General features: G+C 46.5%; 1 protein-coding gene across 2 annotated transcripts in view; it reads left to right on the top strand.

Annotated features, from left to right (window-relative positions):
- The window catches only part of LOC144115864 (uncharacterized), a 46,671-nt gene extending 24,539 nt beyond the window's left edge, over positions 1–22,132 (top strand). The window contains exons 3-9 of one of the 2 annotated variants that reach the window (XM_077650421.1): positions 5,815–5,918; positions 7,880–8,088; positions 10,526–10,694; positions 12,365–12,445; positions 17,354–17,498; positions 18,382–18,651; positions 19,724–22,132. In XM_077650421.1, the coding sequence (XP_077506547.1) occupies positions 5,815–5,918; positions 7,880–8,088; positions 10,526–10,694; positions 12,365–12,445; positions 17,354–17,498; positions 18,382–18,651; positions 19,724–19,839 (1,094 nt within the window). In that variant the 3' untranslated portion in view covers positions 19,840–22,132. Of the gene's footprint in view, positions 1–5,814; positions 5,919–7,879; positions 8,089–10,525; positions 10,695–12,364; positions 12,644–17,353; positions 17,499–18,381; positions 18,652–19,723 lie in introns of both variants that reach the window. The other variant, XM_077650420.1, reaches the window with a different exon arrangement.
- Positions 22,133–26,844: the final 4,712 nt, after the last annotated feature.

Genomic DNA, 26,844 nt, shown 5'->3' with positions numbered 1-26,844 from the left:
TCGCCATCATTTGGGCAATTGCCAAGTTCCGCCCTTACATTTACGGCCGGCCCTTCTATGTCGTCACAGACCACCACGCCCTATGCTGGCTATCCTCCCTCAAAGATCCTTCTGGCCGACTCGCCCGCTGGGCTTTACGTCTCCAGGAGTTTGATATACACGTCATTTATCGCTCCGGCCGCAAGCACTCGGACGCCGACGCCCTTTCTCGTTCACCACTCCCATGCGAGCCAGCCTCTGCCCTCGTCTGTGCCTACGAATTCTCTTCGTTCAACATCCCTGATATGCTCTCCGAACAACTGAAGGATCCTTGGGTCACCTCGCTGCTAAACTTCCTGAACACTCCCTCGCCGCATCATTCGACCCGGACCCTTCGCCGCCAAGCCCACCACTTCGCCGTTCGTGATGGCCTCTTATACCGCCGTAATTACCTCCCCGACGGCCGGAAGTGGCTGTTGGTCATCCCTCGACACCTCCGTGCTACAATCTGTGCCTCTTTTCACGCCGCTCCACAATGCGGCCACGCCGGTGTACTGAAAACATATGCTCGCCTTCGTCAGCGATTCTACTGGCGAGGTATGTACCGCTACATACGTCAATACATTCGGTCATGCACCGCCTGCCAACGTCGCAAGAATCCTCCCCACCCCGCCGCCGCTCCTTTGCAGCCGTTACCTTGCCCTGGCCGTCCCTTTGACCGCGTCGTCATTGATCTTTATGGCCCGCTTCCAACTACTTCGGCTAATAATCGGTGGATCATCGTTGCCGTTGACCATCTCACCCGTTACGTCGAAACGTCGGCTCTCAAATCTGCTACCGCAAACGATGTCGCTCACTTCATTCTACACAGTCTTGTTCTTCGTCACGGCGCCCCGAAAGAACTTCTAAGTGACCGCGGCCGTGTTTTTCTCTCGGACGCCGTCGAGGCCCTGCTCAAGCAATGCCAAATCGTTCATCGCTACACCAGCGCCTATCACCCCCAGACCAACGGCATGACTGAGCGGTTCAACCGCACTCTGAGTGACATGCTCGCCATGTACGTTGACACCGCCCACTCCAACTGGGATCAAGTGCTCCCGTTCGTCACGTACGCGTATAACACAGCTACTCAGACAACAACGGGGTTTTCTCCTTTCTTCCTCTTATATGGCCGGGAGCCTACATCCACCATGGACACCATCCTTCCTTATCACCCTGACCCTTCCTAGACCACCTTACTCTCCGAAGCTCACCTGTATGCCGAAGAATGCCGGCAACTTGCCCGCTCTTTCACCACACAGCAACAATGGGATCAGAAGCACCGTCGGGATTCCCCGGTCCCTCCAGCGTCATACCCATCTGGCGCCCTCGTTTGGCTCTGGGTGCCTTCCTCCACTCCCGGCCTCGCCACGAAACTACTGTCTCGCTTTCACGGACCTTACCGGGTTGTCCACCAAACTTCTCCGGTGACTTATATCGTTGAGCCGCTCGTTCCCTCTTCGGACCACCGTCGCCGGGGCCGCGAAACTGTGCACGTTGAGCGCCTCAAGCCTTACTATGACCCGCCCATCCTCTCCTCTCCGTAAGTCGCCAGGATGGCTCCTTTTTCGGAGGGAGAGTAATTGTAATGGGACAGACAGGCGCAGCGCAGCGAAGAAGCGGACGAGTTCAAGCGGGACAACGAAGAAGCAGACGAAGTGCAGCTGGGTTTTTCGAACGACGCCTGTGAGTGTGCCCGTCGTGTCGCCGGTCAACCAAGATCAACCGATCTGCGCTTCAAATAAACGCCTTGACAATATATATATATATATATATATATATATATATATATATATATATATATATATATATATATATATATATACATACATACATGATGGCCACAGTGGTTGAATTTCGATGGAGGCGAAGTTCAGTTCCAGAGGCCTGTGTACTGTGCGATGTCAGTGCACGTTAAAGAACTCCAGGTGGTCGAAGTTTCCGGAGCCCTTCACTACGGCGTCCCTCATAGCCTGAGTCGCTTTTGGACACTAAACCCCCTAAAAATTAAGCTATAGGTATCTATGGGAGCTACTGTGCCGGGAGCTGAATACGACTGCCGCTCTTACTGTTGAATCTTGATGTGGGCTAGTCTGTCAATCATTACGAAAAGTTGATGTGCAACGATTAAGAACACAAATGACACACACAGCACCAACGCTGCTATCCATGAGCCAGCTGGAGGTGCACAACTTTTTCAGTACTCCGGATTTTGCAGCCTTTGTCACTGCATGCGTCCACAGGAGGTGGCAGACGTATGCTTCAGCGGGCGGCGTTCAACATTTCAGGCATGTTTTTGTTGTTGCCACTGAAGCAATGGCATTTACCCACCGTGGGCGCTTGGCCAGAGATTCGTTCAGACATGTGCTAAGTTCTGCTTATTATATATTTTTGTGCTAGACAGGTAGTTTGTACCATCTGGACGAAAAAATACACCCCGTACTACTTCCGGCTTGTCGTTCATCACCAACGTAAATCTGAAAAACTGAATTCTAGTGGAGTAGATTTACTTCATTGCGTGTCAGTGCACACCAGTTTGCTGCGGGTGCAGCCACTACTAGATACGTCGGCGGTCACTGCGGCTTGGTGTCAGGAGTGGAGAGGCCAGAATACTCGACGTTTTTGTGCTTCCTCGACGTTTCAAAAGGTGCATTTCACGCTAGATGGCTCGTGTTCAGCGCATTACCTTTCAACATTACAGACAGGCGGACTTACTGCATTACTGATTCGACACGCAGTGATTGCGCTCGCGCTGTTTTTTTTTTCTAACCAGAAGATAAATTCGAAATACCGACACTATAAGATGACCAGATTAGTACCGACGACCAGGCTGGAAAAGACGCTTTGGGTGGGTGGGACTTCGCTTGATTATTACTGCACATGCGCATTGCCATGCACATGACTTGCTACTGCGGCACGCTGTAGAACATGCGTTGACTTTGAACTGCATGTTGTATCCAGCCCACTGTTCGATATAAACCCGAGTAGTGAGGCATTATGGTAGACCAGCAAAATTACCGCTTCTAGTCAGTCCAAAGCATGACAGAATTACATTTTAGAGGCGGCAGTTACTTTCAAAAGGAAGCTGGAATTAAATCAAACATTAGGACATCACCTCTTTAGATCACGAGGGTTCGAACAGGAAGACGTCCTATTCATCGCGCATCTGCGCAAGGATAACCTTGCGAAGCCATCTTTGCGACCCTTTTGCGTTGACTGTAAATGCTTACGAGTCGTGGCGCCGGGCGTCAAAAATGAAAAGTTGTGGCAGCAAATACTTACCCGATTGAAGCGGAAGCAAAGAGATGGTATATGACGCCTGACTTGCTCAAGGGTGACATTAAGTGTCGTATTCCAAATTTCGTGACCTGCTTTAGAGTCCGTTCGGCGTGACGGTAAGCGTAGGTATACTTAAACAATGAAGCCCGGCCTCAGACGGGACCTTATTTTGCGCCGTTTCCTTACTTAGTGTGCTCTCCTGGCTTCCTTTCTGGTGTAAAAAGGAACTCGCGGACGCCACAAAAATTTTCCATTACAGGGCTCTCAGGCCGATAATTCATAAAGATAAATTCCAACCCAGAGATAGAGAAGAAAAAAAGGCTCGATGGTTAACCTAGATGGCTAGGCTAAGAAAGGCTATAGATGGCGTAAGGCTGCCCGATGTCCGCATTATGCCACGAAGGGTTGTTGGTTCGAGTGTGTGAGAGGGGCACGAAGTGAGCGCATTGCGGTGTGTACGACGGTGAAGTGTGTTGGGGATGTCTACTGATGTTAGGCAACAATGACCACCAAAGAAAAAGTTGTCGACGTCATCCAAGGCTCACGAGAAAAGTGTTACATGATTTATGACTTGCAAAAAAATTTGCTAACGTTCAAACGCGAATGCTTTCGCATTTCTCCAATCCAAAAGAGTGCAGTGCTCTCCAAGTTTTTTTTTTTTCTGAAGCACTGCGTGTTAAAAATATATGAAGTTCGGATGAATTGCCGCCACATTTTTCCCAGTCGCTTCTTCATTTTCGATGCAATATCCGTCCACTCCTCATGCTTTACGCCAACACGTACTAAACCAGCAAGTGGCCATTCTATCAAGCTGTTTTTTTATCTGGTGTAACCAATGGTGTAACCAATGAAATCTATATCATCTGAGCGCATTTTGCAATAGCACAGAGATGAAGGGACCACATATATGTATAGTCATGACGGCATGACTAGTATAGCGGCGGGCGTTGATGTCATGCGAGAACAATGTAGCGTGGATCTATTTCTCCGCTTTCCGCTCAACCCAACGCCCAACAGGGCTCCTGTCGGTAGCAGCGCTTCTGTAAAAACCGCACAAATGTTTCTGAATCCGAAGCCCAGTCTGGTCCTCTGCAGTTAAAGATGCATTCACAGCTCGTTACGTGTAAAGCGAATCAGAAATCAAATCCATTACTATGTGTTATATACTATAGTTACGCCATCTGCAAGTACCAAGGCGTTAGAAATACGTACATACACGGGCGGCATTCTTTTGTAGTTCTGAAAAATGTTATGAAGGTATATTTTTTTAAGGAAGAGAAGAAAATTAAGGGTCAGTACATTCTATGCGCCACTTCTAATTATTTAAGTAGTGTTTAGGCTATTTTCTGTGCCGATGAAAGCTGAGGCCAATGCACTGAGGACTGTCACGCCTTCTCCAGTGGGAAGAAAATGCCTAGCGTGTATTGAAGTTGAACGCAGATACTGTAGAAGCTTGGGCAAGTTGCTGTGACATTGTTTTCCAGCAGCGCAAGGGACAAAGGACGAGACAAGTGCACAGAAACGGCGCTGAACTTACAACTGGTTTTTTTGAGGCAATTTCTACTTCCTAAATGCAATGGCAATCAATCTAAAAGGCAAAAAGACAGATACACAAAATGGCGAGAATGACAGTTCCTGAGCACAGGGCTACAGTGGCACAAGACCAGCTGCACGCTATTCTATTCTATTCTATTCTATTCTATTCTATTCTAGTTTTTCTATTATCAAGAAAACGCAGTTAGTTTACAGACAGGGCTATTGAGGCAACGCTTACGCATTAATTCATAGATTCATTCAAAGATAAATTCAAAGATGAATGCGTAAGAGTTACCTCAATAGCCCTGTCTGTAAAAGAACTGCGTTTTCTTGATTATAATAAAAAAGCGTGCGCAGCTGGTCTTGTGCCACTGTAGCCCTGTGCTCTGGAACTCTCATTATCGCAATTTTGTGTTTTTTCATTAGAGATTGGTTGCCACTGTATTTAAGAAGTGCAAATTCCCGCAATGAAATCAGTTTAAGTTCAGCGACGTGTTTGTGCACTTGTGTCATTTTTTGTCCCTTGCGCTGCTGGAAAACAGTGTATTGAAGTGTTTTTCTCAGTATGCATTTAATTATATCAGCAGAAAAATGGATAAACTGAAATATGCGTTTTCGATAAGCTCGAAAGGGAATTTTTCATTGTGGACTTTGCTGCTTTGGTCTTTAGAACATGGAAAACAGAAGTGTTTAGCCTTCCGTCATGCAGTGGTTTTGATGCCGAAATAACGCTGGCTTGAAGAGAAATTCAGTAATACACTGCCGTTTCTTTCACAGAGGCTGGAAATGAAAAGGTTGGCGACCAGCTTTGAGGCTCAGTGCGTACTGAAACTAACGGGCTTTTATGCAGGTGGAGATTACACAACAGTGGGAGGAAACGAGGGTGCAGTGTAGGCGAACGCGAACGTCACTCGTGCTTCTCTTCTTTGCAGTCTTGAAGGACTGCAGCAGATGACGAATCAGGTCGTACGAAATGTGCAGGGGAGTTGCGCTACCAGATCACCGACAGCGACAGCACCCACCTTCTAGTGGAACCAGCCCTGGCTGAGAAGGCTGCGAAGGCATCGGCAAATTTGCCACTGAAGGTCAGACATATAGCTAACCAAATCACCAGTTTAGAAGAAAGCACTAACCAACCTCCTTTAGATTTTGTATGCAGGGTGTTTCACCTAAGACTTCCCTCAATGTTTAGAAATTGGATTTTTGATTTAGAAGAGCGCTTTTTCCGCCTTAGCATTGTCAGCGGTGTAGTACATCAGATTCCAGCTAAGACGTACTTACCAGCAGGCTGGTGACCTAATGCTGATTGGTTAGCTTTTTTAATTATTACTGTCAGGCTTCTTAATTATATTAAGGCATCCAGCCCGCCATAAGTATTATGCATATCGGTTTTTGGAATTACTTAAACGCAGTTACCCTGGCCGCTGTGGTCCAACAAATTTTGCCTATTTCGACGAGTTACACGCACTGGAGAAGTTGCCTTGCCGGCAAGCTTCTCGAAAGCGCATATTTTTTGGCGCGATACAACCAAAATTTATTGGCCGCCGCGCCGAGAGAAAGCGCGTTTTAGAAATTCTAAAAACTGATATGGACATTAATTATGATGGGCTACACCCCTCTCAATAATTAAGGAGCCTATCTGTAACAGTAAAAAGCTGACTATTCAATGCTTGTTAACAAGCCTGCTAGTTGGCACGTCTTAGCTGTATTCTGATGTGCAGCAGTGCTGACAATGCTATGCTGAGAGAAGCGGTTTTCGAACTCAAAAACTCTTCTTTTTTAAGTTGTTAAAATCTTATACGAAACACCCTGTATACCAGTGTATGCTGCTGCGGAGCCGTTCAATTCATTCATTGTTTTTAAAATTTCGCGTCCCTCGCTGAATGACTTCATTACTGAAACGAATGTGCATGAGACATCCCTGTCTTCCCCGTAAGGTCCCTAAAATATTCGAAAAGATTCCGCTCGTGCAGTATTCAGTTTCACTAAATATACAAAGTTGACAAGGTGCTCGAATTTTAAACTGTGTATCTTTCCGGCGCACGACAGAAAGCAACAGCTCACAATCAACATAACGGATGACAGCCGATGTTTGTCGCGCCAGTTCAGACATGCTCAAGGCCGTCATTCAAGGCTCGCATTCAGTGCTGCTCGCTTTAAGACGTAGAGTGTCATGGTTAATTACCTACAGACCTTGTGTAGTATTACTCCGATAGTCATACGCCAGCATGTCGTGCTGGGTAATGTGTTAGCTGTACAAAAGTTATGTGGCCAGGAACACCTTTGGAGGTGGAGTGTTATGAGCTGCTACATCTACAAGCAGCTCTCCGGTGGTGATACCTCATTTCACATGAGCGGATATTTGCCTCACCTGCGTCAGGATCACTTTTAGGATTGACATGCGTCACTATAACTCATTTGACTTGGTATTTTTCAGAATAGTTGGGCTCCGTGACCTTACTTCAATATTTTAACTTTGAATTATATAAAATAATTACTTGGAGACTTAACATTGTGATCTAGTGCGCATTTAAGCGGGAACTGACAACTACCGTTCAGGCTTCGACTATAAATAGAGTTGTTTTAAGCCTGATGACCGTTGATAGTATTATTCTGGTCTTGAACAAATAAACCAGTCAAACTACGAAGGGCAGAGAAGAGACGAGGCTTGCACTGCGACTGGATCTAGTGTGTGCTTCGTCAGCTCTCAGTACTGCGTCGTTTTACTGGTTTATTTGTTCAAGACCATGAACCAACTAAACCATACAGCGACTGTTCTGTTCTGGTAAGAGACAGTTTGTAGCAAGTTCCTCCTCTCGAAAACGCTCGATATATTCCTGCGCAAAAGTGCTACTCATCTTAAAAAAGCAAACTGTTTTGGAAGGGGCTACACTGCTACAAAAATGCCACCAGGCGGTAATAAGAAGCAGCATAGTCATATCTGTGTGGTCCAATTTGCCAAAATATTTGCACATTTTGCGGCATCCTTTTGATAGCGGAATCTCTAAAACGATGTGATTACCGCCATTTGTTTTCTTAACATCAGGGGCGCTTCACCGTGGGTTCCTTCGCAGCGGATGGTTTCGTACCGATGGGACCGCTTGCTGACTTGGACGAGGCCGCATTCCGAGAGGTTTCCGTGGCAAAGCCTTCGAAGAGCGTACTCGCTGTTCTGTACACGTCAGGAACCACAGGCCTGCCTAAGGGTGTAGAGCTGACGCACTGCGCTTTCTTGGCCAACGTTGGAATGTCGAGGTATAGCGCACGGGCGAGTTATTCGTAAAATTAATAGCAAAATCTTGTTCTACGTTTGTTTTCTTTCCTTTTAAATCTCCTGCAGCAAATAGTCAGATCATAATTTTTTGAGTGTATTTTTGTTAAGTGATGCCGCAAAAGAGGCAAAGTCACAGCCTCGATCAATGTCATTATTGCCTCCACTGTAATGCCTACGGGCGCTGAGGTTACTGTGATATATATATATGCTCCAAAATATGAATTAGCATTAGTGTTCCCCCTTACGGTGGTGGAAGACGGGATCTAGTCCACCAATCACAGTGTGCCGCACTGTACCCCCTCGCTACTCCTGCAGCCCTCGAGTCTGTTTGACGACCACGGTTTCCCTCTCGTCACCCTTTGCCTCATTCGACTTGCCCTCTCTCCTTCTTCACTCTCCCCTGTGCTCTTCATTCCTGCTCTCTTCTTCTCTCTTTTCCTATCCCCCTATTCGATTTGCCTCTTCTCTTCGAGGCTTCACACTCAAAACAACGAAGGTCAATTTTTCTACTAATAGGGTTTCTAATACTAACCTATTAAAATGAAAACGATGGTCTTCGCTATTACAGCCGAAGTGTGGGTCGCCATGCGGTGCCACTGGTGGCAGAAGACGTGCGCTTGCGGCATCTACTGCGCGTCCGGCTTGACCAGTGCGTTCTAGACAGCCCCTTTGTATAGCTTTTTTTTCTGGCGCGACGCGGATGCTTTTCCGCCGCTTGCGCTGCAGCTCGTCGCCCACGCATTAGGACTGGAAGTTATGTTCGGATCTAAAATGGTTTCGACGGTGAAACGCTCACCCCCTCTGCCGACCACATGGTCAACTGACCACTGCGTGCTCGCAGGCCACGCACGTAAAACGAAATAAGGTTTTCAGGAAAAAAAGCGCAGTAACTCTCCTACTTCCGGGAGGACGCATTAACCACATTGAGGAAAGGAGTGAAATAAGCCACAGGGAAAGAGGTGCCGTGTGAAGGGCTTTATGTTTAATTTTGGCTACCTGGTGTTCTTGAACGTGCGCTGATGCCGTACAACACACGGGCGTCTTTTGGGTTTTGAATCCACGGAAAAGCGGCCGCCGCGCAAATATGGAGGGGGTGCTGAAGCTATTCTGAGAACATCTCGAACCAGACAGAGAGAGAGACAGACAGACAGACAGAGAGGGAGAGAAAGACATACAGACAGACAGACAGACAGACAGACAGACACAGAGATAGACAGAGAGAGACACAGAGAGAGAGACAGACTGTGAGCGAGAGAGAGAGACAGAGAGAGAGACAGGCAGAGAAAGAGAGGGACAGATAGAGACAGAGAGAGAGAGAGAGACAGGCAGACTGGCAGAGACGGGAGAGAGAGAGACGGAGGGAGACCGACAGAGAGAGAAATAGAGAGATGGAGGAAGAGAGACACAGAGAGAGAGAGAGACGAACAGCAAACTAAGTATTTGATTTGTTCGTTACACGCTTTCTGTTTTACCAGGATTTCCAGCGCGAAAAGTTAAGGCAGTGTTGTTCAGAAAGAGTTTTGCTAGCCCTAGTAAATACATGAAATATTTGCTTATTTTGCATTTAGTTTTTTCCAAACCCAAGTCTGAAAATCTCTAATACCCTTTCTGCGTGGCTGTAATAGAGTGTGTAAAATTTGTGCAATACGTGCAAGAATGCGTAAATAAAACATTCGAATCGAACACTGAAACCAGCATACCAAGAGAAAAGAAACGTCCCAGGAAGGCTCTCTATACTCTAAGACGTATAGTCACGCGCACGCATACACGCACACGCACACGGACGCACACGCACAAAAGTTAGCAGAGCTAAGCTTACCGGCTTAGCGTGTTATTCACCGAAAGCTCGTTGGATTGTGTATACATGCAACAAGGGCGGCAGTGCTGGCACAAGCTTATTTACAGACATCTTATGCATGCTACGAGCCAACCTGACACACCAACACCTACTTGGGTTTGTTTTTCTATTTCGCGCACGTTCAGCTACTTGGTTTCAGCCTGGTTGTTAGAGCACGTTTAGGTGCTCGGCTTAGGCTCTCTGTTTCGAACTGCTTTAGCTACTGGACTTCGCCGCTTCATGTGCCAGCAACAACGCTAGCGTCGTGGTCTTGTACGTTCAGCTCGGATATTAATGCGCTTTCGACATTCCCATAGGAATGAAGAATATCGACATTTCGCGGCGCACACTTTTGTACGTTTGAGTCGTGGTCTTGTACGAAAGCATGTGTTTTGAGGAAAGGAAAGGTTTTTGAGGAAAGTAGGCAGTATCTCTGAGATATCGAAATCTCTGTGGACACCTCAACTACGTTTGATTGACAGTTCTGCGCACATCCCCTTTGGCGAGTCATGAGCCTATAAAGGCTTTCGCCTTAATATTCGTTGACGCTCTTCTTTGGCGCATTTGGTGCCCCCTTCTAGGTGGTCCTTCCCTTGGGATGAGTCCGACGTGCTGCTGCTGCCGACTCCTATCACGCATGGCAGTGGGCTGGTGTTCATCACCGTCAGCCTGTTTCGGGGCACAACCAGCGTCATAGTTCCACCGAGTCAGAAGCTGTCGGAAGTCGTCAAAGTGGTGGACAAGCACCAGGTAGGCAAAACCTTTTTTTTTTACCGAGTCTCAGGCCGGAAGTAGTGTCCATGCGCAGGGTCGTTCTGTTTGATGTTCGCTAGTTTGGCTCAAGAGATTTTTTTATTTTGTTTGCGTTGCATGATTGAAGAAAAATTTTCTTTTGGTTAAATGGAAAACCCTTTTCGCTTCAATCTGTCTACGCAGGTTTCATCAGGTGGGTAAGGACTAAGTATTTGATTTGTTCGTTATACGCTTTCTGTTTTACCAGGGTTTCCAGCGCGAAAAGTTAAGGCAGTGTTGTTTATTTTCAAAGTGGATCACTGTTGCTCGACGTAGTCAACGATGGGAATCATTTCAACACGCTGTTCAGAAATAGTTTTGCCAGCCCTAGTAAATACACGAAATATTTGCTTATTTTGCATTGTTTTTTCAAAACCGAAATCTTAAAATCTTATACCCTTTCGGCGTGGTTGTAATAGTGTGTATAATTTGTGCAATACGTGCAAGAATGCGTAAATAAAACATTCGAATCGAACACTGAAGCCAGCATACCAAGAAAAAAGATATGAAAGGGTACACGACTCTGAAAAGTAGACCTGCATGAGAAAATGTCGTCAAAGTATTTGTAATAAATTAGAATAGCTCTTGCAAGAGACGCGATGAAGTAATAGAAGTCTATGTAGATGTGCGGTTGGCGTCCCACAGAAGACAGTCAGATTTCCCATCTCCCTAGCGTCTCACCCAAATAGCCGTATATATCTTAGGTCTTCTCGAAAAAAAAGTGTGGCATAAAAAATCTCTTGCAAGAAAATTTGTGGTCGATGTCCCTTGTTCACCTCTGTTATATTGGCTGGAAAGACTGAAAATGTTACACTGAGGGTTCTCCTTAAGGTTTTAATGTTTATTGACGCTTTTTGTATTAAATTTTGAAGAACCAAGCTTACCGGCTTAGTGCATTAATCAGCTAAATATATTATATGTTTGGTTTAGCCATGTAGCCTTGCACTGGGCGTTGAATCTATACCATCAGCCATAAAAAAAAAGCCAAGCGAATCAGTAAAATCTGATCCCACCACCTGTCGCCTCTCTCTGTTGTCTCCCGCACATGCCCTCTCGCCCAAACGGGGAGAGGAAGATTTCTCTTTCTCTACTTTGCAACGTGCCACTGCTGACAGGTGGCAATTGAATTTAATAGCGTTATCTTAACTAATTATGTTGAATTAAATTAATTCACACATTATTTATGGTGTTACGCCTGTTGCTGTAGAGTGAACAATAAATTGCAGGACTGCATGGAAGGGCTAAAGCAAAGCTATAACAGCTTTCGGTGCGTTGTAATTGCAGGATTAGAAAAGTTTGAATATTGGCAGCTGTAAGCCTGCACTTATTGTACTGCGTGCTTCTGTTGAGTTAAAGAGAAGCCCGTTAAGCAATTGATCACCACATGGCCGTCCGTGCCGCATTATTGCCGGAACAAATACAGACAGATGGCAGGAAAGAGGATACAGTGGAGAAGTAGTGGCTATTTCTAAGGTGTGTGCGTTGCTGCACGAAGCTGAACCCCCGAGAAAACAAACGCAGGCGAAGGAAGCAGTGCCACCGATACTGTTTTTCAATGACAATTTCACACTGTTTAAGCTGCCTGAGTAGAGGGAAGCGATTCATTCACCACGCCGATCGCGTCGCAGGTAACGGCAGCGGTCCTGCTGCCCTGGCATCTGCATACCCTGGTGGACGAAATGCGGCACACGGGCCAGAGGCTGCGGGGGGTGCGTATCGTGTGTACCGGCGGTTCTCCGCTCTCACAGCTGCAGTACGACGTGACTCTTGAGGTTTTTGGCCAGGACCTCCAGTGCCTGGCAAACGTGTACGGTATGACTGAGGCCACAGGGGTGCTCTGCTCGCCGTCGCGGGAGCACGCCGTCGGCATCGACATAGGCTTCCCCGCTTCTGCTACGCAGTTAAAGGTGCATAGTATGCCGCTTATTTGTTCTCCAACTGTTGTGTCATGGTCTGACCTGCGTGTTCTTTGATGATGGCCCAAAATCTTATACAGCTTTTCGCGTGACTATATTCGAGCTTAGCCTGAAAGGTACAGTAGGCAGTGCGCTTTTAAACATTGACAAGACTGACAGCCAATAATGGCTCTTATAAATGTACGGAGCCGGCACGAAACCACAAGAGGGCAGACTAATGGGTGAATGTCATGAGTCGAGCTTCTGGGTAGAAGGTTTTGATGGCGTGTGCTGATTAGTCAAACTGAAACTAAGTGAGAACTCTTTTGTTGCGTAAGAAATGCTACTGCAGTCACCTAGGATATCTCACCTTTTTCGAAGTGAAGCCTCCAGCTCAAGCGAGGAGCCTCCACGCTCCACCTCTCCCCTTCATCCTCCATAAGTGCCATCCACCACCCACCTATCCGCCCACACCCCTAAACCACCTACCTGCACCCAGCACAATGCCTCCACTCACAAGAAGCCTATGCTGCAGCAGAAATGAAAAGAAATGACAGGCGATCGGTGGAACGATCCGCCGAAAATCCGTAGCTTTTGATTTTCAGTCTCACTTGCATGACACGACACATCGCGCACATTTATTTACATCCGCCCTTATTGCACACTTAATCTTCTTCGTACTTCTTTACACTTGACTCCCACGCACACTTTGTCTTTCATTCCATATCTGATCTGCTGTTTCCATCGATAGTGGGTTCTGGAGGTGGCTCGCACGCAATTACTTGTACGGAAGAGCGGCATCCGACGCGCGCGCATGCCTCTATATTCTTTGCTCCTCTTCTCAGCTAATTTTCCTCCGCACCCTTCACTTTTCACGGTTGCCACCCAACGGGTTATTCGTGTGGCAACCACCCTCAGGTTGCGCATCCCTCTGCGCGCGTGAAAACCTGCTCCGTCCACGGTAGCCGTTTTCTGGTTTCTTCCCATGGCACCCACCCTCGTGCCTTTTCCTTTTTTCCCCTAGAAGTGGAGAGGAAGATTTGTGTCTTCTTTTTACCAGTGAGGACTTCCCTCTCTCTAAACCATGATCAGTGAATTAGGCAAAGTAGAACGGTGGGTCAAAAAATTAATGCGCACACAACTGAAGTAATCTTCAACAGTCCCGGAAGGGAGAAGCAGCTTACGATAGGTAGCGAAGCACTTGAAGTGGTACAGGAGTACATCTACTTAGGGCAGGTAGTCACCCTAGAGGCGGACCACGAGAGTGAGATAACTGGAAGAATAAGAATGGGGTGGAGCGCTTTCTCAGATACTCAGATCACGACTTAGCAGTATTCCTAAAGAGAATAGTATATAACAGCTGTATCTTACTGGTACTCACCTGTGGGGCACAAATGCAGAGGCTAATGGAAAAGGTTAAACTTAAATTGATGGTAAAACAGTAAGAAATTGAAAGGAAAGTTATAGGGTGTAACGTTAAGAGGGATACCCAACAATTCTAAACAAAAGCATTTTTGAATAAAATTTCACTATAACAATTAATATATCCGCAGATGTCCCGTCGGCAGGCTGGCAATTTTTTGCTACTAACATTTTTCCTGTTAAGAGCGTTCCCCATTAGTTTTCTAAGGGAATCTTAAATGCTCGATGTGAGCGATAGAAAAACCACAAAAGCAAGATTTTGTTACACTATATCAGAAGAATGGACAATTATATTCAATATTCCCAAATGAGTACTTAAAAGTTTTCCTATATTCAAATTGTTTGTCCAAGCATGTTTTACATGCAGGAAGACAGCAGAGTGGGTCAGGGAACAAAAGAGAGTTATTGACATCCTAGTCGAACCCAAGAGGGAATGAGGGAATGGGCATGGGCAGGGCATGTAATGCAAAGGCAAGATAACCCGATGTTGTAGAGAAGGCAAGCCTGGTGAGGGGTGGCAGAAAGATAGATGGGCAGATGATGTTAGGAAGTTTGCGGGGAAAAGGTGGCCTCAGCTGGTACAAGAGAAGGTTAACTAGAGAGAGATGAGAGAGGCCTTTGCCCTGCAGTGGGCGCAGCCAGGCTGATGATAATGATGACTGCCGCCTGCGAACCATGGCAGGTGGTTTTTGGAGGTTTCAGAAAACACCGGACGTAGTAATGTTTTTACAACATGTGGGTTCTATTACCATCGCATTAAAAACGACCACGAAATTGATTTGAAAGGCACCGTGCGAAAGCCTTCCACCTACAAGCCTGGGAGCTGCCCACCCACCGCCATACTCCGCCCACCATTGCCCACCTTCACGCTCCAGGAAAATTTTGTGGCCTGTGTGAACCCTCGGCTAAGTGTATAAGTACTAAGAAGAGTAAATGTGTCAAAGGAATCACCGAGGAGAAATACAACAGCCTACGGCGAACTTTCTTATTAGATGTCTCATCATTCTATAACTTCTTTGTGCTTTGTATCTCTAGTGTTTTCATTCGCAAATGCATCATTTTACTTGCAAACACTTAAACGCTGGTAAATCACTGCGCATCACACTTTGCGTGCATCGTCGCGCGAGCGATATACGAAGAAATTTCTCGAACTCTCGCGACAACATCCGATGAAGAACAATCTATATACAGCATTTGTCAAAAGCACTAACCCTAAGGGGTTTCCATCTGGGTCTTGCTGGCTGGCTCATTCGGCTTTCGCCAGAATTTAAAATCTCTTGAAGGTGAGAACTTTTCTCCTCCCCTCTCCGAAAGTCGAGGCTTCCGCATTTCAAGAAGAGCCCCATGCATGGTTTAGGAGCGAACCCTATGAGCTCTTTACTTTCAACGAAGGCTGTATAATGACGTTCAAAGATGGTGGCCACCTGTGAGGGACTGCGGCATCACTTTTCGGCATTTGTGCCTCTCAGCTACTCCTCCGCGGAACTGTTTCGTGTGTTCTGCGGAAGCAGCTACTCGAATAAACTAGGCCAATATGACACGCCAGTGTAATCTGGTGCCGTATTCTATAAACTGTTCATTTTTATTTCTTCATTTTGCGTCCATTCTGTCCTCTGTCAGTAGTCAGGTATACGCGCGGCTTTCGAGCATATATGGCAAGCAACCCGGCCACTGGGTGGTTGGCGACCGGACCTCTCAATTGGCTGAAACTGGATGCAATATGCAGGCACTGGTGAGGTACATCGTAGCGGTGTGCCAAAAACAGACGACCGGACCTGACCACTGTCTGCCATTGGCTTCGGTATGAAGCCAACGGTGAGGTCCTGCTGCCAACTACCCAATGGCCGGGTCGCTTGCTACCGACGCTTCAAAACCGCGGGTATATCTGAGTGACCACAGACAGAGGACTGAATGGACGCGAAATGGACGACGGAAAATGGACAACTTATGAAATACGGCCCCTGTCTCTGTTACATCATTTTTGCCCTTGTATTTGATTCGAGGCTCGCTAAGCACTTTTACCGCCATCGCATTAGTTACCAATCTTCTCTTATTACTCGAGCGGAAATGGATCGAAAAGTTTTGGGTTATACTAGCTTAGGTTCTCCATTTGATACCATTATTTTTCCCAAGCATTCTTTTCCTCCACCGCCACCGCAGCGGTGGCCAAGTGGTGGAGCATCCGCCTCGCATGCGGGAGGTGCGGGGTTTGATTCCCAGTGCCGCCGGGTACCCACCGGTGGTACAATGGGTACAAGCTTTCTCTTGGTCTGTTGTTCGGCTTATTTAGGGTGAAATGCTTGGAAAATGGGTCTTCCACACAACCTTGAGACGTCAAAAATACTTCGTGCCAGGCCGCTCTCCAGCCACAGATGCCCTTGCGCCATAAAAATCTATAATCATCATTTTCCTCCAGCGCGATTCGTCGCTACCGACTGTGTTGTGCCCATTGGTTGCTGAGTTTGCGGCAGTTTTCCTCAACGATTCGGTTATTAATGTGTTAGCGTTAAGGAGGCTGTGCCTCAGAAAAGCCGGCGTCGGCGTCGTGGGCAGTGAGAGAAAAATCCGCGAAAAAGTCTCAAAGAAGCAACTTAGGTAGCAGGTGGGCCACCTGCCACCGGGTTGTGATCAAGCCACTCACCGTGGCAAGTGGCAGTTAATGATTGGTCGTGAGAGGGGTCAGAGCAAACTGGGTCTCACATGCCCCATTGGTAGCAGCACCTGCAATCACAGGGTAGTGGCGCACAGCTTAACCCTGCACCACTGCGTCAGGAGTGGTATGAGGAGTCCCAGCGATCTATTAATGTCGATTAGAGAATGACCAATTCCGCATATACGGAGGCTAACCCATTAACACTATCGCGTCATACCCTTAAGGCGGAGTTTCAGTGTCCCCTCCAATTTTTGTCAAAACTAGCTTGCCTCGCCCCATTCAAAACGTTGCATATGTTTGTGCCGTGGCCGTTAGGAGCGCTAAATTACGCTTGCTGCCCAGAAATCTAATGTTTGAGGACAGATCGGGAGGTCGCGTATGACTCCACGTGGCCTATTGCACAAAGGAGTCGAAAAAGGCGCCAAACCCGTGGATGAGTGGGTGAAAGTTCGAGCCATTCGAGAGGTGGTTTGTAGCTCTGCCCGCATCCGGACCCTGCCCTGGAGGTCGGCAGCCGAGCTCCGGTATGTTGCGTGCAGGCCCACGAAAACGGCATGGCACTCGTGCGGAAGTAGGACATGACATTCCGTCGTTATGCACCGTCTATTTAACCGACGCGACATCATCAGCAATTGTCACCTCTCCAGGTTGTAGACATGGCGACAGGCATGAGGCTCGGTCCCAACCAGACTGGCGAGATACGCTTCCGTGCGCCGATGGTGATGAAAGGCTACTACAAGCGGCCCAAGGAGACGGCTGACTTCTTCGACGAAGAAGGCTGGTGCAAGTCAGGTACATGTGCTAGCGCTCCTCTAACATAAACAGGCGGCAAACATTAAAGTAAAGTAAGGAAGGAAAAGTATATAAAGGGCTCCCTATTAGATACCGTTATCGGGCAACATCCAGAACCGATTGACTACATCGGTACGAATGATGCAAGGGAAGTGGCACTACTTGTCTCTTTGGCTGGTGGCGTGTAGCCTAAATGTCTTTAGAGAGCTTAAATTGTTAACTTGCGTAGTGCTATTAAGAAAGGTGGACAGTATAACAGAACGATGCTATTCCGTTTCTGCGTTTTCTGTTTTCTTTGGCTCAAGCCAAACGATATCGGGGGTGTGGCTTCCCTCGGGGCATTGACGAAGAACTAGAAAAAAGGCGTTTAATTGAATCTAAATGTAAGTTTTAATATATTGGCCGTGGTCTCTATCACTTGCTGCGAGAAGCGTGGTCCTTGCTTGAAGGGTGCCCCACGTTTGTATTTGTTATGCAGTTTCGGGAGCAAAGGTAGTAAATACAACGGAAACTAGATTCACTTAGAGTGCATTTTCGCGCCACTTTCCGAGCGCGCCTGCTGTGGAGACAGCCGTCAAAGTTGTACTATTCATCCATGGGCACGTAAATGCGGTGGTTTCGAAGCGTGGGGCTCCTGCTTGGCAAGAAAGTCGAATGGCGTCGCAAGAGCAGCAAGCTACTCAGCCACGCTTGGTCTATACCCCTCTTGCTACTGATTGTACGCTTCAATATGCGGCATATTCCTGCACACTAATAAACTTTAAACATCTAGCTTGCACAGCCATTTCATGAAATATAATGAAATCTTGTGTATAGGGTTGTCAGTAGGTAGGTCGGCGATCAATACTTTCAAGCCACCTTTTATTTTTCCTGCCCTTCTCAGGTGACGCCGGCTACTACGACGAGGATGGGCGCATCCACTTCGTTCAGCGCTTCAAGGAGATGATCAAGTGCATGGACAACCAGGTGGTACCGGCGGAGCTCGAGGATATCATTTTGCGAGAACACAATCGGGATGTTTTCGACGTCTGTGTGGTTGGGCTTGTGAACCCCAAGTACGGAGAGGCACCTGCCGCTGCCGTCGTGGTGCGCAACCAGCTATCACAGCAGGAACTCGCCAGCCTGTCCACAAGAATCAAGGCCACCATCTCGAGTGGGTGACGCCGTAGAAATCATTCGACCCTAGAAACCATTCGAGGCTTTTTTTTTTCAGCGCGACGCGCGTTTAGCTCCCATTCTGGGCACTCAGTAGAACGGCCTTCCAAAACGTTCATTCCAGTCGCCGGCAGTCCGGGGAAGAATGACGAAGATAATGCAGTTGTGTGGGCGCGAGGTCGGGACACTTTCTGCTGATGGCCGGTGCGATGGGAGATGCTGGGTATGGGCGCTCAAATGTATGGTTCCTGTCGTTGCTCAGAATAAAAGATATTGTGACCAGCGCTCAGAGACGCCAACCAGTGGGCAGCACCCGCCCTTCCACACGCGTCGTTTATGTGAATGTAACCGTAGAACATCGCACCAGCATTTGGGCGGATTGCTCTCATGTAAAATGGCGTAAAGCACTAAGGTAGTAAGTCACGCTAATCTACTATGCGGGGGTAGATAGAAAAGGGCAGACTGACTTACGCACTGCCTGGAAATGGTGTGTCGTCATTTAGACTGTGGAGAGACCCAAACGGAAACAAGCACGCACAGTGTGCACCCTCTCTCTGCTTTAGTGTGCGCAAAGGCGATGCAAGTATAAAAAAAATGTCCGATAACTTTTTTTCTCGGAGCTGTGGACCACACAACATTCGGTGCCTCGTAGTCCGGGTGCTACTGCCCGTAAGGAAGTTGTTAGGATCGCACTGACTCCGTTTACAATTATAGACTGTTCTCTGGTAATTTAATTGGTAAATTAAAGTCCGAATTACCGACATTTTAGTTGTTCGAGGTTGTCAGCACCCCGTGGGGTAGAAAAGGGAATCTGAATTACATACTGAAAAGTAGTTTCATATCTGTGGTCAGATAAGAGGCACCGAAATCTGAATGTCCAGTGCGCTATTAGAGGCACCTGGATGAATGGCACTGGACACAGAAAACTCATATACAGGGTGGATGGAATGTTTTGCTCATGCTTACGATATGAGCTTGTGGGCAAGGCATGGAACGAAATGGCATGGAATGAAATATGGGGAACGATTCGTGTATTCGAGCTCACTATATTCTGTTTCTTTTGTCCTCAGAGAACTGCGCAGCCCACAAGCAACTCTACGGCGGAGTCTTCTTCGTGGACTCGATTCCGAAGACAGAATCTGGAAAGAACAACCGGACCGCCCTGCTTCAGAAGTGCGCAAATTAGCGTTGCCATCGAGGCATGATACAGCGTAGGTTAGTATCCAGTTTTGTCTGATGACTGCAGGCATCACAAACACTATTGGAAAAATTTCCTGTGTCATCGGCTTCCACAATTGTGCAATTGAATATAGAACAAGGATAGCCTCAATTGCAGTGCCAAAGAGGCAGCCACCCAGAGACCACCTCAGACAACATCCAGAAGTGTCCTTATTAGGTAGTCCTAGGTAGGACATCACGCATGTACGACGGACGTCCAGTGCAAGTCTTGAACATACCAAATTATTCAATGAGAAAGCATTTTCCAACGGCAAAAATTTTATGAACACATTTTTTTCCAAATTGTAAGATTTCATTCAAAAAATCAATATATTTGCAGACCTCCCGTGACCAGGCTTGCATTTTCTCGCTATTAAAATTTTTGCTATCATTAAAAGCGATTGGTTTTTCTAAAACAGTCTTAACTGCTCGATGCGAGCGATGGAAAAAATTTAAAAGATTGACTTTGGTATGCATCGCAAGAATAAATCATTACCTCCAACATTTCCATTACCCTAGCTTACAATATCACAATATTCAAAATTTTTGTCCAGAAACGGTGGACATCAGCATACGAAGTGAAATGCGGAAAAATATCAACAGGAATTCCGGACGCGTTTATTTTCAGGGCCTTATTGAAGCTTCAAACGCCCTTTTCTACTCTCTTGTCCGTGCCAAAATGCTACAGAATTACCACGTTACCATTGTCGTAACGGCCACGCAGAACCGCAACGTACAGGCTACGGAAACACACGCACTGCAGGTGTTTAACTAATTACTGAACAACATACAAAATTGAAAGTTTATTGCAGAAGCCAATGAAGCACACAAATTTGCAAAAAATTTCCTTTTCTTGAACACAGTGCCTGCCACAAACTACAAGTCTCTGCGGGAAGCAGAACTTCTGTCAGTGCATAGTGTTTATTAGTAAAGAGTTGAAATTTACGCAGAATTCTGCACTAACTTTACTTTACTTCGCACATGTACATCAAGCCAATATGTATGATTTTTCTGTTCACTTGGCCGTAATAATGTGCAACAGACGCTAAAAAAAAGCAACTTCTGAATGGTTTTAGAAAAAGTTGTGAAGGAACTTAGACTTGACTGGCTTGATAAGAGCAAGGCATTGAATGGGCTTATATTATGGCGAAAAATTATCAAGAGGAAACAATAGTGTCGCTCTCTTAACTAGACCCTAGATAATGACAAACCATGTCTAATCAGTGCCCATTACCTGAACCCCAGTTATGCCATTTTCACCAAAGTATGAATGCACATCAGAGGACAGAAATACAAACAGCTTAAACTTGAAATGACTAGGGCGGCCAGGACAAAAAAACATCATTTATCAGAATAATGGTGCTTAGGGTATAATAGATTAGAGCAGAACACCAGTGGCTTAATCACGAAGCACAGGTACTCCGACTGAATTTTACTCTGACAAATATACCTAATTCCGATTTTTGTATCTGGAATGCAGTTCCACGTATTTAGGTAGAACTTAAAAAAATTCACCTAACCAGCTGGAGCATGTGTGGAACATGTGTGGAAGCGTACTTATATATTACATTATAGGCTAGTAGAAATTCTCGTAAATAAATGTGCCTATGCGATAGCTGTCGCGTTTTCTTTCAGCTAGTGGACGAAAAGCTTTTAGAGAAGGCGATCTTGCTCTTGTAGTTGTTTTGAATCTATTTTGCCAAACGTGTCTGGAGCTTTTTACGAAGAAACTGTGCGATAAAATACGCTCAGGTAACCAACGTTTAACTGTACCGAATGCTGGCCGCTAGGACTTGTTGCTATTTAGACGGCGCTTATGACGCAAATTTACAAAACCTACCGTGTACAAAAGGTGCCGCCGTATCCATTGTGTTAACGGTTCTACGTAACCGAATTCCGCAGGCTCCGGTTTTGAAGGCTGCGCGCAAAATTTAGAAGGAAAAGGCACGAACTTACAGAAATGTACAGTCTACGTCACCCTTGTGTGGAGCTCTCGAGCAGTGTGATCCATGCGATAAAAACAAATTAAATGACAGCCCATGGTTTCCAAGCAAAGTCCCCGTTATCACCTTGCTTCCAAGTCTATTGGACTCTACTTGCGCACAAACTTTGGCTCTTATAATCGTATAGGCTGCGTCAAGGTAACGGTTTTTGTGCAAGAAAGTGAGCCGCCCGAGCGCTAAACACAAGGGTGACGCAGACTCTACCTTCTAACAGATGTTACCATATTATTCCAGCGAAGAATAAAATCATATTGTTTGAAATTGTTGCAGTTAATTTCTTGTGATCTAGGCAAACGGCAGAAGTGTGCTGATCAGTTACCAAAAATTCTGCTTGGTGTGTGTATGCGTGTGTGGAGGGGGTAGAGAGCTGTGTGTGTTTGTTTGAAGAAAGATGAAGAAAAGAAAAATGCGTGGTCCCTGCAGTTCTTTTATAGGTTATAGGCGTGAGAAATCGCCCTCTTCTATGTTCTAATCTACCTCAACACCACTGAGTAGGCACCAAGCTGAGATGTGGAGAAATAAACGGCTGTAGCAGTCAGAAGGTAAACAATAAATAGTTTTAGAATAGCCGGACCCTAGAGTTTAGGGGAATAGCGGGGCGCTAGCGAGCATGCGCAGAACACAAATGCCCTTTAAGCCTTTGGTTTCGAGGGAGGCACAAATCCAAACCCGGCGAAATAGCATGGCCTAATAAAATCGGATAGGGCCGGCCGACATGGCGTCTATCAAAGCGGGGGCCGCTCACCTCAACACAAATTCGTCGTTGCCGCTTCATTGGGTTTCGCGTTCGCAGCTAATTAATTGTGCACGAAGCTTCATATTCGTCTCCAGGTGCCTCCACCACAAAAGTCATGATGAAACCTTGATAATTTTAAGCTGCAGGGCTTAGAGAGTACGCATTTTTCTGTTCACATGAATATACGACATCAGAAAGGACGGCATGTTAGAACCTAGCTACCGTAGTTCAGAACTGCCCGCAATGTGTATTTGTTTATAAATTGCTGCTTTTTATTTTGATGACACAAAAATAGGCGCAAATAAAATAAAATTTGCGAGACGCAACGTTCGCGCTTCATTGTTCAGCCGAAATAGCACTCCTAGCGACTTAGGCATTTCAGATGCGGCGTACCCCATATTCCAAAGCCCTCGCGAGTAGACTCTGCAGGGCTGCCGTATGCAGCCCGAATACGGTGCGCCCAAATTTGGGTCCACTATTCTAAAGCTTTCTAGTACTTGAAAATTCATTTGACCTGAACGGGAAAATAGTGACTCGTTCATCATTTTCTGAATCGATGACTTCATCAGACTCGGCTACCAGCAGTGCCGACTTTTTTCACCCATCATAGATATGTGGTCGTAGAGAAGCGCCCATGTTGGGACGATGACGTGAAGGGGTTCGCATTTCCTTGGCTCACCAGAGTGCTAAGCTCTATGACGCGCTCGAATAACACTTTATCTGTGCTCTTCACGCCTTCACAAGCTCCGATGTAATGACTTGAAAAATCGTCTTAACCCCATCGTTTGTCTCCTCTTAGTGCCTCTAACCCCCTTCGCACTTCTCCTTTCTGTTCTTCATGTGGCACTTTTTAGTCCCCAAAGAGGATGGCCCTGGAGCTAAGCACTGACAGTCGTCAGACTGTAGTTGTTGCTATGTGAGTGCGTTTCGCTATAAAATATTCAGTATTCTTTATATGTACGATGCATAATACCCAAGGGCACTGACATCACTGGAAGGCATCGCTTGCACTTTTCCAAAACAGGGGGTCGTGACAGTGTCTCCTTTACATAATTTCTTTTTCGTGCATTCAGCTGCTTCTGGGAATGGTTTTCTCAGCGCTCTTCATGGCGGTTCAAAGTGTTGCTCACAGAGAAAAATGTCAGTGTCTTTTCGTCTTTCTGTACTTTTTCATACACCCTCCGAAGGTGCATGCGACAAGCAAGCGCCCTGATTACTGGACTCACCAAGAAATTTTACAGCCACCTTTTTTTTTCGGCAGAACCTCATCTGCTGCAGCCAGTGAACTCTTCAGTTATGGTAGAATGGATAGTGGAGCTCCCATACTGTGCAGAAGTGACCTTACGATGACTACAAACTTTTTTCCTTAGCCTCTCAACATCGTTTGTACACTGAGCGATACGTAGTGGAACACAAAATTATCCAGGGACGTCCGATCCTTTTCCAATGGCATGTAGCAATGCTGAAACATAGTGGGGGGAGCGGTTGATTGACCCCTCAGCGTAGAGTGAGTATCGAGTGTCTCACCAGGACCGGGCGGTCGCGAAAACAACTTAAATCTTGGATAGGGGCTCAACGCGCACGGAGTGCGCAACATCAGTGTCGACGCGTTGTCGTTGACAACGTTGTTGCAGAAACGCGGCACTTTAGTAATAGCCCGCCGGCGTTCTTTGGGTGAATTGGCAATTAAAAGGAAAAATTTAAAGACTACGCTGATTCTGAGGAGACGAGTAACGTGGTTGTGATTTTAAAACGACAGTGCCTAGCCCGGGCCGATTCAGTCGGCTCCGAGATTGATAGCACGCCTGGGCATTCGCAGAAACAACAGATAGGAGTGGTGTAAACCTGCTAAAACCTGCTATCGCACAACATTTAGTGCTTGGCAGTGCTGAACCGCGATCAATATTTTTTCCCAACATGGTATTTACTACACGAGGTGATGTATGCACCGGAAGGGGCTATATACAGATTATTTACAAGCCACTCAGCTAGTGGCTGCACAGCACTAGCCTGTCAGAAGACAACACAACTAAAAGAGCGGCAATGATAGACACCACATCAACAGCGGAAACCAGTCCAGAATGTAATTGCTTCATGGCAAACAAAGGAGAACCTAGTTTATGGGATGGAAAGAAAAATAGCGGCTCTAAAGCATGGAACCACAGATCAAGAAAGGACACGACTCAAGCGCTGCTCTTTAGTCTTGTGTTTTACAGCGCTTATGTGTTGTCCTTTTTTGTTACGCGAAATTTATTGCCTCAGCTAGGCCATCAGTAATGGGTGAAGGTGTGATTAAAGATGCAGTAATGATTAAATATTTGGAAAAAGGCTACCTGATCTTATGAACTCCAGTAGAGAGCGATGGTATGGTCCCTGTGTCCAGGCAATATATGAAGCAGGGTTGCTTGGTGAAAGACCTGCTACCTTCAGATGCCGGATCCTTGTAGGCTTGAGAGCTGGGCAGTCCCACAGTATGTGATGAATGTCGACTTCAATGTCCACGCTTTTACATATCAGACACCGAGGCCGAGGAAACAAATCTCAGTAGTGAGGCCACTTCCGAATGACGGAAAGTGTGAGGGCAACCCCGACCCGGATCCTTCTAAGCGCAACCTCCTCTACAGGGGTGAGACCGCGGGGGAGAGTTACCGCACACGAAGGGATGAGGGCACGTGTGCGGCGCCGGAGGAGTTCCTTTCTTGATGAAAGGAGGCTGAAATTATCCAAATGAGGGAGCCCAGACAATGAGGAGCCTGGAGTAACGAGGCGGGTCGCTAATTCTGCCGGGCTTTGAGAGGTCAACAGGTCTCGTGGGACCCACTCAATACGCACTGGCTGCAGGATGCGTGCTGCGAGCCGGTGGATGTCCTGGCCCCAGGTTTTCGCAGTGCTTGAAAAACGTCCTTGCTGGCATGGTCATTTTCCGTTCCCCGCCGTCCTATTCGAGAAGGATGTTGCAAAAAATGTGGACTTCGTGCCAATTAGGACTCAACTGATGTTAGGCGTCCAGAAATTCGTTTCTTGACGTGGGTATTTGAACGAATGCCAGGGCATTAAAATATGAGAAAAAATGCTCTAGGTAAGCGTGCACAGGTCATGGTGAAAAAGACCTGGTGTGACTTGTGCAGTAACTTCCTCACTTGTTCATGAGAAGACCTGTGGCGCGAAAGGCAAACGACCCAAAAAGAGACGTGTGTCTGCAGCTTCTCTGGTGGCTGTGCGTACGGCCTCTTTATTGCTGCATGTTTTGCAATATTTTTTTTTCCCTTTGAAAGGTAAGGATGCAAGGCATCGGGAAACTTATTACTTCGGTGGTCTTCTATTACTGGCATAGTTTCTTTTCTATCCGCCATTTTCTCGTGTCTTCGGCGTCACTGCCTCTTGGAAATTCTAGATCATTTGCTGGGGGTGCCTGTGCAATGCCAGTGCAGATTGAAGTGGCGTCTAAATATGTTTGGCGTATTAAGTGCTTCATTCGCTCACACCAACTATTTGAGACTCTAACAGAAAATCAATCCGATGCACCAAACATTAGAATATCGTGCCGAATTTTGAGTGTTTAGCAACATATGGAAGTTGTGGCAGCTGTGCGAACTACCTGCGTTCTCGCAGATTTCCTGAACTAGACGGTACGAATATTTCTTTTCAATCTGCCCAAGCCGGAACGAATGGGAGCCGTTTTGAACGGCCTCAGGAACAAAAAATTGTTGCTTCGCCTAACGCTACATAAAAGTTACTTGCTTCAGGACCATATATGTAAGAATGAGCTTTGGAGAACAAAAAAAGCGTGCATAAAATGTTCGACATGCCGATCACGCAGAATTGGTGGTCGTAATTAAATAAGACTTCGCATACAAAACTTCTCGCATTCGGTGATACGGGAAATTTTTTTAACATATCTTACTCCAATCCGGAGCATAGGCGCTGTCAGACACGAAAATCTACTGGCTTTGTTTAGCTATTCGAGTACTTTCAAGGCCGAAAGAACTTGCAGAGCACTAGTAGCTGCAAAACTAAAAGCACCAGCTCATTAATTCCAGCACTGAGCTACAACTGCAGATTACTAGCTAATAAAAAAAATTGATGGTTGTTATACACGCATAACGACAAGCTATTGCAAAGACTGTGAACACAGATACCCGTCTTATGACGATAAACACAGATCTGACTGTTCAGAAATTCTGTCACTTTTTCTATGGTCATAGCCGCGATAGGCGCGCCAGTTTTCTTCTTT

This window comes from Amblyomma americanum, chromosome 1 (genome assembly GCF_052857255.1).
Source record: "Amblyomma americanum isolate KBUSLIRL-KWMA chromosome 1, ASM5285725v1, whole genome shotgun sequence".
Taxonomy (NCBI): Eukaryota; Metazoa; Arthropoda; class Arachnida; order Ixodida; family Ixodidae; genus Amblyomma; species Amblyomma americanum.
This window is presented reverse-complemented; position numbering and strand designations above follow the sequence as displayed.